We start from the raw sequence: 11,307 nt of genomic DNA on the forward strand, positions 1-11,307 counted from the left end.
TATGCTTTGCTTTTTCCCCCTTAAGTACTACAATCTACATTTCTTACACTATACTACAGAGCTGGAGCTTTCCAAACATGTCAGCTTATTAACATAATTTATTAAAAGCACACAAACACCCTCCACACCACATCTTGGTAACTGCTTTTAATATTTAACTGCCAGGTATTTATTTACATTTACAAGTTTATTCTCACCCAAGGTCTCTCCCTCCCTCCTAAGCAAGCAACAATCTCTTACTTATGCAGAATCATTTGTGCAAAATTAGTTCTGCTATAAGACACAGTCCAGCAGAAAGCAACCTAAATAATTCCTGAATTGTTCTTCCTGAATGTCAGGTGTAATTTTACAACCCCTGAGTGCCGACACAAGAGCAGGTGCTGCCAGAGCAGGGATTCCTGTGCTTTGGGCCACAGCAGCAGCTCCAGGTGAAATTTAACCCGGGCACCAGGAGCAAGGAATGATCCTGCAGCACCTGGCCAGGGCTGCTCACCTGGGCACCCAGGGCAGTGCCAGCCCCAGCCAGCCCGTGCCAAACCCACGGCACAGAGCAGGAACTAGACTCCCCTCACTCGATTCCCTACGACCTCTCTCCTTCCAGGGTCCTGCCTGAAACACCCTCCCTTCCCTAAAGCCAGGTGTAGACCTTACAGCCCCCCTGCAGCAGCAGCAGCTCAGACTGCAATCACAGCCAAAAAGAAACTGGTTCCCGTGGCCTGGGCGCTCTCCTTGGGCACCCACAGGCTGGGGAAGTGGCAGCAGCACCGGGAAATCTGCTCCTTTCAGCAACAGCAGCTACCTAAGATCAGCTCCAACTGATCGTGAAACTGCACCCTGGGGCCAGCATTGCACTGCCACGAGGTGACATCAGCTGGCAGAGCTGCTGACAGAAGTGGCTGTGTCCTCCTGCTCCATCTCCCTGGCCTGGCAGGAGCATCCCAGTGCCAGCAGCTCAGGGGCTGCCCTGGCTCAACACCCACCTGGCTGGGAAAAAAGGCACTTTGCCGTCAGAGACCAGAGGTGTGAGCTGAAAGGGAGCAAAGGGAGGGTGATGCCTCGGGAAGACTGAGCTGGAACAGACACTGGACCAGGGCTACACCCAGGGTGGACTAAGAATGGTCACAAAATGCACAAACCGTCACGAGATCTTACATTTTTACAAGTTTTGGTCCATTTGCATATTGGGGTTTAATTGTCCCGTTCCAGCTCCAGGTTATCCAGTCCCATCCTTCTTGTTCCTCCCTCCAGCCACCCTTGTTTGTGCTTTTGGGCTGACAGTTGTCCTTGGTGTGCAGCAGGAACAGGATTTGTTTTGTGTCGCTGCTGTGTGCAGAGAGCTGAGTGACCCCGAGTGTGAGCTCAGAGCTGCACCCTGGGCAGCGCAGAACATGAAATACATGACAGCTAAAATTTAAGGCATCAGAGGCAGCTGGGAATGAGGCTGGCAGAGCCCTGGCACGAGCCTTGGCACGAGGCTGGCAGAGCTGCAGGGCTGAGCAGAGCCCAGGAGCAGCTCTGCAGAACAGGAGGGCGCAGGGATTCCACGTGCGGCTTTGGCAGCTTTCGCATTTCAGCGAGCGCAGTCCCTCTGCCAAACCACCTGCTGACGTGCAAACTCCTCCACATGTGAAAAGGGAATTTAAAGAGCTCCCAAAACACCCTCCAACATCTCCTGAACTTCCAAACAGATCCTGGTTTCCACTCTAGCCATGAGACAGGTGGATTTTTAAGCCTCATGATTTCTTTTCCCAGAAGTCTTGCATTGTCAATTGCTGGAAAGGACTCCAAGAAGCAGCACTGCCTTTTCCAGAGACAAGCCTTCTACAGGACAGACATGCCTGAATAGGAAAAATATGCACTACAGGAATGAACGAAATTCACTGAACTGCTGAAAAAAAACTGGGCTGGTTTTTTTTTGTGTATTTGGTTGCTTTTCTCAACTTTGACAAGACAAGGGGGAACAGCTTCACACCGACAGCAAGTACATTTAAATTAGATATTAAAAATAAGTTCTTCCCTATGAAGAGGACGAGGCCCTGGCACAGGGCACCCAGGGATTCAATTCACTTTCGTGTGTCAAAAAAACCTCCAGTCCAGAAATTATTATTCCACTAAAGGTAACAATGCTCTTTTTTAATGTATTGCCCAGCCTGATCTATTTTAAGTTTGGGGATTCACAAAACTGGCAAGAAAAAGCCTTGGAGAAGGAACCAAACTGAATCAACACAAGAAGCAAAACAAGGAAATGCAGAAAAGGCAGAACAATGAAGCAGGAATAGAAAGTCAGGCTGCAAAAAGGAGCTGGAAGCGTTGAAAGAACAGTAAAAAAAAGGCTGAGCGGGAATTCAGGGATCTGAAGTTATATAAAATCAGCTGGGGCCAATCCAGGGATCATTCCCTACGCCCAGGGTTTCACAAGGAGCCTCTGCGCCGATTCTGAGCGCGGCCGTGATGAGCAACTGGCGGCTGCTGCTCCTGCAGGAGGAGAGCCGGGAGCAGCCTCCAGCCGGGATCCCAGCGCTGGACACGGCTCCTGTTCTGCTGTTGCTCGGACACAGCGCGCACAGAGCACACGAGGGTGTCCAGCACGCAGAGCTGGGCCACTCCCACCCTGCCACGAGGCTGCTCTGCTCCTCCTGCGCGAAAAGGAAAGTTAACTCCATCCCTGAGAAGGAACCAGGAGCCTCACGCTAAGCGAGGTTCATGATCCTGCACTTCAACGCACGCCTGGACCCGCTGTTACAAAAGCAGGATTACTTCAGCTTGCTGCTCTGTTCCTACAAAAATCAGCGGCCCCGAACACTTAATCTGCGTGTGAAATCGCTTTGCAGCGGGGCAGAGCAGCTGAATGCTCAACCCAAACAGAAGCTGCAAGCTCGGCTCACACACTGATTTCTCTGCGTGAGAATATCAGTTTTTTAGCTTCATTTCTGACAGAAAATAGAATTTTTAATCTGGGGATTGATGTTTCCTAACAACTGCTTGATATTTATATGCGAAGAGCTGCATTTGAATAACTGCTGTACTTTCCACAGCCGTATCTCAGCTGTGACTTTTCAAACTGCCTGCAGGACAATTTATCTTCTAAAAACCGGCCCAACTTTGAAATTAATTTTCCTGTCACTGGCTAAAGTAGCTTTTTAGCTTTAAACACGGAGGATGTACCTGTGTGTACAACAGCATTAACAGCCCTCACCAGTGCACTACCTTGTCCGTGCAATACTCAGCTGCACAAGCTACCACTTATCCCTCAATTAATTTTAAATATCACTCTGGAAGCACGGCCAGGATCCTGAGAAAGCGGTGAGGTCACGTATACAAGGATTTGCAAGGCAGCAGGAAAATCCCCTCCATGGATCCTGGTGAGCGGAGGCCGTTTGGCCGCTCCTCGCCTCGGCGTGTGCGCCCCGCTGGCCCGCGGATCCACCCCCGTCACTCTGCAGCGCAGTTAGCTCCACCAGACAACGATCCCCGGCCAGGAAAACGGGCTCCACCTCAGCCAGAGCAGCACTTGTGACCTCACCCAGCTGGCCAGGGCTTGAGGAGCTGTTTCCTGGTGAGAAGCAGCACCGGCCAAGGAGGAGTTGCACAAGTATCCCGACCGTCCTACGGATCAGCCATGGAACAGCAACTTCAAGGTTCTAAGGCTGTTTGGTTCCTGAGGAATAAATTTTAATCAAAACCACAGAATCCTGGAAGGGTTTGGGCTGGAAGAGATCAAGGATCAAGCTTAGCCTTCAAAACTGATACCTACAACAAGTCAAACAGCCTGAGAAATGAGGAATCCAGTACAGTAATCTGCTCAAATCACTTGGTATGTCACCACCAACTGCTGTGAAGGCACTTGGTTCTGGATCACTGGAATCAGACTTCCTTTCCCAGTGTAACTGGTGTTTAACCAAACTCCCATAGTTTCAGATCAGACCTGTGCCACGGCCAACTGCTGCCTTAGGCAAGGCCCAATACCATGGGTTCTCCTAAATGCCAAAAATTGGAGCTACTTCATCTAAATTACAATTTCTTTCTTTCTAGAAACTGTGCAGAATATTAGAAAACATTTCTAACACACAAAGACACTTTTCATTTAACCTCTTCCCCAAAAGATCCTGTAATTTGGCATTTCATCATTGCTAATAAAATGACCTCTAACAAGCAGCTCTGGCCACAGATCCATTATCATAACCTAAAAATACCATGCAAGTGTCCAAGAAATACATTTGCTTTCATCAATTCCAAGTGTATCCCATTACAGCATCAGGCTGAAACAGACTGTTACATCACTGCTGGCTAATTCAGCAGATCAAATCATGACTATTTCAAGATTTTGACTCTGGGCATTAACCTGATATTAAAATTATTCACTCTGAAGAACCCCCGTTTGATCAAGTCGGAATCAAGGAATCATCCCTGATGGGGATTACTTTGTTTATATCAATGAATACCAGGAGGAAAAAAAGCACCTCCTGTGCCTTCAGCTGAGGGGCTGCTGTAAAGCAGGTTCAGGCGTGCTTTTACCTCCCTGTTACGTAGCAGAACCTCCACCCTGGATGCATCCAACCTATGGACGAGATCCCTTGGCACCCCTCTGCTCGCTGTGCTCCCCCGAGCGCTTCCCCCGGCCGGGCACGGCGACTCAGGCTCCGGGTACGGGGTGCCAGCTTTGGCACTGCCCTTCCACCTCAAACCCTCCTGAAACCACCTGAGAGTCGCCGGCACACAAAGAGCGCACTTCGCGCTTCGTTTTAAGGCACTGCAAGACCAGGCTTTGCTGAGACAGAGGCTCCCTTTATCCACACACCCTTTATCCTGACCCCGGCAGAACAGGGAGCCCGAGCTGACCCAGCCAGAGCAGATCCCACGGTGCCTGTCTGGACTGTGAATATTTTATCAGCCCTCTCATCTGTTTCATCAAGCAGCAGCTTGAACAGAGCCAGAGAAGAAGAGGACATGCATGCAAGAACGCAACCAATACTACCCAAATCCCCCAGCTCGGAATCTTTTCATTTCTTTTTCTGCAACAAAAATCTCAAGAATTTCACCCGCTGCCCACTCAGCACCTGACGCACAAGAAGGACACAAAGTTATATAGTTACTTTTTTTCTTTTCACCGACAGGCTTTAGCTGGTTCCTTCTGGAGCTCACAACACTCAGTATTCAAGCACGCAAAATTCAGTTTGTTGTTTAGTTTTCTCTGGGAAAGAGAAGCTTTGGGGCGACCTAATCGTGGCATTACAGCACCTGAAAAGGAGAGATGGGGAGGGAGCGCTCACAAGGGCCTGGAGCGACAGGCCAGGGGGGAAAGGATTCCCAGAGCCAGAGGGCAGGAGAGGTGGGACGCTGGGCAGCCCTGGCTCCACACGGGTGGGAAATGCCACCCACGGCATCCCTGCGCTCACACCCTGCCCACGGCACCGCCCCGGCACCTGGGCAAGGCACGGGCAGCCCGGGCAGGGCATTCCCAGGTTTCATGTGGTCTGGAAGCAGATCACAAGCGATGAGGCTTTTAAAATGAGAGCTGAGCAACTGTTTACTCATTGATTTAAAACCCCGTGCTGCCCTTGTAAGGGCACAAGAAGGAAGTTTCTTAAAAACGCAACGTAATTTCTTAAGTGTCTAATCTTCAGGAGTCTTAATGACCTGGACTTTAAACATGAGATCATCTTGGCCTAGGAGGAATTAAGAGATCCTGATAGACTCACTGCCTTTACAAAACCTAAAGGAAACACCAAAACTAAGCCAGAATACATTGTTTTCTTTCCTGTTCACAGCAGCTCAGCCTCACGGGTCTCCCCAGCTGCCAAGCTCTCCACTCGGACTGAACACTGGAAGAAACCCACTGCAAACTCCTCACCTTCAGCAAATTCAGGTCATTTTTCCTTTGCCTTCAGCAGTCTGCTTCGGAGGGGACATTAATCAGTGGGACTAACAGACATGCTCACAAAATCCAACCTAGACCACAGCTTGGACCCAGTTTATAAGATCCATTTCTGGAATTATTTCTGTAATCTGTGGTTTATGACTGTGATAATGCAGCCCCAAACCCCCCACCAGTGCCAAGTCTCGCCACAAGCAGCAGCCCCAAACTGAACACATAATAGCTGCCTGTTCTGCTATAACTGGAAGTTTGTCCTGGTAGGAAAATGCAACTCCCAAGCGGCACAAGCCGTGACATTGTGTCAGAGGTGCCCAAAGGGTGCAGGAAACAGATAAATGCACCGATCCTGAGAGACTTTGCCGGCCCTGCCGGGGTAAGTGAGCTCCTCCCCTGCTCCCACCCCACATGGAAACTCCTCTCTGCTGAGTTTTGTGCCCGTGCAGAGCCCCCAGTGCCCCGGCAGTGGCCAGGTGAGGGATATTTAGTGTGTGCCAGCTCCTGCTGCGCTCCCTGCCCAGTGATCCCTGGGCTGTCACTCCCTTCCCAAACCCTGCCCCTGCTCAGGAGCAGCATCCCCCTAATTAAATCCACTCAGACTCCTTTAACCCCGTCATTGGATTCAGCTGCCATCCAGAAAGATCTAATGCAATTTCCTAATTAGAGACCTGGAACTTCATTGGGAGATAAACAGGAAATGCTTAAGATAACGATTATAAACACTGAAATGAGATTTTTCTTTTCATGAGCGCTCCGATGGAGACAAATGCCAACCTGCAAACCCCTTGTAAATATGAAATATTTCAACGTTGTTTACCACGTTTTCAAATATCTCTGCTGAACACAGCAAGCAGTGCAAGTAAATAACACTCAGCAGATTTACCTTCTATTATAGGATGTTTGGGTGAGCCAGAAATTTTCAAGTACTGGGGTCATATTCAATTTCTTCCCCCCACACAAAACCAGAAAAACATTAAAGAAGAAATTCTTTGATATCAAATGGAACTGTAGGGTCAATGTTGTATCGATGGAAGCACTGAGAGAGATGGATGCACTCTTGTTTTACCACCCTGGACACTTGAAAAAGCAAGTTTCAAAGTACTATCAACACAACGTGAAGAAGCAGAAAAAACTTCTTTAAGTAATAATATGCAGAACAATTCTGGGAAAGACAAGAATCAATTGATAATGCTTTAGCAGGGAAAAAAAAGGAATCATTTGGACCGTCCACCATTTCCATGAAGTATTACTAGAAATTATTGCTCTCCAGCAGGTTTTCCACATACAGATAAATGCAGGCAGCTTCTCCTTGTACAATATTTCAATAACAGGCATTTAACATGCTTTAATGCAATAATTATGTTACAACTCCAGTTCCAACTCAAGACTCGCACATTGCCAAGTGGCTTGAAGAAACACTAAATATAGTTCAGCGCAGTAACTTTTAGGCAGGACATGAGCTATTAAAAGCCATGTTCCAAAACTCCTGGTGAGTCACAGCAATGCCATGAGTACAGGGCCTGGAAAAACCCAGTTGTACACACGGAGTTGTATTTGAGCAGCGGGAAACCAGCACAGAAGCTACAGTTAAGTCAGCCTCTCGCATCAAACCAGAGCCTTCTGAGGCACTGTGGGCTCTTCCAGATTTCTAATTAGTCAGAGCTGCCTGTCCCTGGTTTAAATTACTGCAAGAGCCTCAGGGCAGATCGAGTATCTCTCCCAGCAAAGGCAGTAAGAAAATCCACCTGTCTGATCTTGGGTGACTTCATCAGACCCAAACCTCCCCAGCAGTTGTCTGGAATCATTTTTAATCAGAATGGTGCTCAGGGATTGCACCCAAAGGATGAAGAAAGAACCTGGTGGCAACAACAGCAGCAGTTAGTCCCCAGAGGCCGGAAGCCCAACTCATGGAGATTGTCACAGCCTGAAATGCCATTAATTACCAACCTGTGTTCTGTAAGCAAACAGCAAACTCCAGACCTCTCCATGGGCTCATTCCTCATGGAAATTACTCAGCTATGCAGTTCAAATGCTTATTAGTGTATCAGTGCAGAGCTTTGATGACAATAGCTCTGAACATTTATTTTCATTAGGGATGACTGCAGCTGTAAAGGAGAATATTCCCAAGCTTCTAATCAAATCTGTCTCCTTTGTAATTTATAAAAGGGCACGGAAACCAAGACAAGCCCTTGTAGATCCGTGAAGAATTGCTTTGCTGACATCAGACATAGTGTCATGTAATTTTCTGAGCCCAACACGCAGGTGCTCTGCTGGAGTGAGGATCTCTTCAGGAAGGCACAACCTCACCTCCTCAAATCTGTGACACAGCATGTCCCAAACCAGCCCACAAGTGCCATTTCCCAGGGCTCTGTGCCCAGGCCAAGCACACACACAGCTGCTCCCAGTGGATACAAGCCCCGGGCCTCCAAAGAGTCGAAGGTTTAGAGGAATTAGAACAGAAATCCCATGAAAAGCAATCCCAGCATGCAGCCTCTAAGGAATCACAGATCACCTGAAATTCACGAAGTTCTGAATTAAAGTTATTCCTGTCTTCGCCACTCCCTCTCTCCCTCCCTTTTTTCAGCCTAACTAAAATTCCCCAGCTGTTTGCAGCTGGATTCAGGACGTAGCTCAAGTTAAAGTCAGCTCTGAGCTCAATGCTCTGGGTCATCAGCCCTGTGCCTGTTGTGGGCAAGACGCCACTTTATGGCAATGCATTCATTCAGCTCATGTGGAACTAACGATTTCCTGCAGGCCCCAGCCCTGCTTTTTGGGAATTATCCTGACTGGATGTGAGAGCCTTTGGGCTGCCACGAGCCCCAGCACACACTGGGACTCCCAGTTCACTCCTCCAGCTAAGACTGCCCTGAGAACGTTGTGATGCCACCTGGCCCAGGCCTGGATATTTCCCTTTTCAGGTTTCCCAGAGCTTGTGCTGCTCCCCTCAGCGGCGCTAACAACAAATCTGTCCAATGCATGAAATATAAAGTCCTCAGCAGCAGATTGGACACTTAAGGCAGCCAAGAACATCCATGAGATAATTGCTGCAAAATATTTAACACATCTATTAATTATTGTGGAATCCTGTTCCACAGAGCTGATCCCCTCTTTAATTAGTTTCCTACACGTATTTCATAACTCCACATAATTCTACCCATGGACTCCCAGGCTTCCCATAAATGCCATTCCCCGGCTTTGACGGAGCTCTTGCCCATCTTCTCTTATTTCCCGTATTAAGGCGTCACTTCCCCGATGCCAGGTGTGATATTTGGGGTGCAAGGCCCAGGATGGCACGGCTGGAAGCGGGGCAGGGTCACTCCTCCCTCCCCTCAAACAGCCCCACGTTAAAGCCACAACCAGAGGGTGCCAACACATGGCTGCCAGCCCTGCTGAGCTCAGGGGAGCGTGGCTGCTCTCCCACAGCCCAGACCCTCCGAGGGAGGGAAAAGCAGAGCAGGAGGAGACTCCCAAACACAGCAGCTGGGCAGGGATCAGCCCCAGGGATGTGACCCCTCGGCACAGATCCCAAATGCATCCCAACACTGCTGCTCCTGGGAGCAGCTCCTTCCCTTTGGGGTCCCTAGGGCCTTGAAACACTGAGCCATCACCCCTTTGGGCACTCACACAACCACAGGGATCCTCCTGACACAGGACCTGTCTCCTCATTTGATCCCAGTGCAAAAAAAAACTAATAAATGAGTTCAGCAAGTCAATATAAAGTAATACAACTCAGCAGAACGTATGATATCGCCTGTAACTCTGCTGAATGTCTGTCATGTCTTCCATGAGCCCTGCAGTGCTTCCCAAACCAAACTTGAAAGCCTCAGCCCTGATACCTGAAAGTGAAACTTGTTAAAATCCATCCCTGCTATGGGATTTTATTCTGGGAAACAAAACAAGGTCCTAGCACATGAAACGTGAGCAGATGAGCAACGTGAAATAGTCACAATTAACAAGTATCAAACGTATAAAACCAAATGACTCGGTGTCATTTATACAGCTTTGAATGAAAACCAATGCCAGCAGCGTCAGCGTTTTACCAAAACCAGCCCCCCCACATGCCACCCGTGCCCAGGGCACCCCAGGTGTGCGACAGGAACCTGCCCAGACACCACACCCGAGCAGCCCAGAGCCCTCACCTGCACGGCCAAAGGTCACTGCCAGCCTCCCCAGCCACCCCTCCCGGGCTGCTGCACTCTCACACCTGCCCCCGGGAGCACAAAGCACCCCGAGCTGCTTATCCTGCTCGGAACAACCCGGATTACTCCAAATTCCGCTCGGGATTTGGAGCTGTGGGGCTGACACATGCGAACAGGGAATGCCAGCAGTCCCTCCAACAACATAAAAAGCCCACGGATTGATATGAAAGGGGAATGAGAGGACGAGGTTAGTTGGGAAGTTGTTCTCTCTTTAACAGCGTAACAAACCTATTAAAAATCTCCTCCTTGGGCTTTATGAGCCGGCACACCTGCCCTGGGTTGTGTGGGCTCCAAGGAAAACAAACACCCCGCTAAGGGACTTATTGGAAAGGAGGCCACCAAGACATAAACTCAGATAATAAGTTTATACTTTCAGTATCAGTACACACTTCCAATTTATACCCTCAATACGGGAACTGATTTTCAGATTAAATCTTTGCTGAAAGCAGAAGGAAGTTTCTGCAGGAAAGCATTGACTTCTGCTAGCAAAGCAGCGCGGTGACATTTGCATGTTCAGCTCAGGGACAGCTGCTGCTGCAGGGCACTTCCCTGTCTGGGCACAGATTTGTTGCTCCCCAACCGAGTTAAAAACCTTCCCAGACTCCGACAGCTGGAAACTGGGGGCAATTGTCCCTTCAGCGCTCCGGGTAGTTTTGTTAAAATTGAGCGCTTAGGAGGCAAACGAAGTCCCGGAGCAGCACTCTCGGAAGTCCTCTCAGATGCGAGAGAAAAGGAGAAATGGAGCAAACACCTCAACGCTAGCGCCGGCAGAAAGGAAACGAAAGCCGCCGGAGCGCAGACAAGAAGCGGCCGATGCGAAGAGCCCCGCGGGGCTCGGGGAGGGGCTCGGGGCCCCCGAGGGCTCCGCCGAGCCCCGGAGAGCCCGGCGTGGCTGCGACCCCCGGGCAGGGGAGGCACGGTACGGCCCCGGGCCCGGCGCGGACCGAGCCCTTAGCACCGGAGCGCCTTTACCCCCGAGCGTTCCCCCCGAGGCTTCGCCCCCCGCACGGCCCCGCGGGGCCGAGACCGCGGAGCGGAGCCCCCCGCGCCCGGTCCCGTCCCGTCCCGTCCCCGCCGCCCACCTGCCCACGGTCTGGTTGGCCAGCTGCTTCATGCGGTTGAACTGCTTCTTCATGGCGGCGGCCGCTGCCCCGGGCTGCCCGGGCCCCGCCGCTCTGCCCCGGCCGCCCCCGGCCCCGCCGCCTCCGCCCCAGCACCGCCCGCCCGGCGCGGCCC

General features: G+C 50.4%; 1 protein-coding gene across 1 annotated transcript in view; it reads right to left on the minus strand.

Moving 5' to 3' along the window:
• The window catches only part of ARHGAP17 (Rho GTPase activating protein 17), a 41,842-nt gene extending 30,579 nt beyond the window's left edge, over positions 1–11,263 (minus strand). Inside the window, exon 1 of the mRNA XM_040078772.1 lies at positions 11,154–11,263. Coding sequence (XP_039934706.1) covers positions 11,154–11,206 — 53 coding nt within the window. The 5' untranslated portion in view covers positions 11,207–11,263. The remainder of the gene's footprint in view (positions 1–11,153) is intronic.
• Between the last annotated feature and the right edge of the window lie 44 nt (positions 11,264–11,307).

The sequence above is a fragment of the Hirundo rustica genome, chromosome 15 (assembly GCF_015227805.2).
Source record: "Hirundo rustica isolate bHirRus1 chromosome 15, bHirRus1.pri.v3, whole genome shotgun sequence".
NCBI lineage: Eukaryota > Metazoa > Chordata > Aves > Passeriformes > Hirundinidae > Hirundo > Hirundo rustica.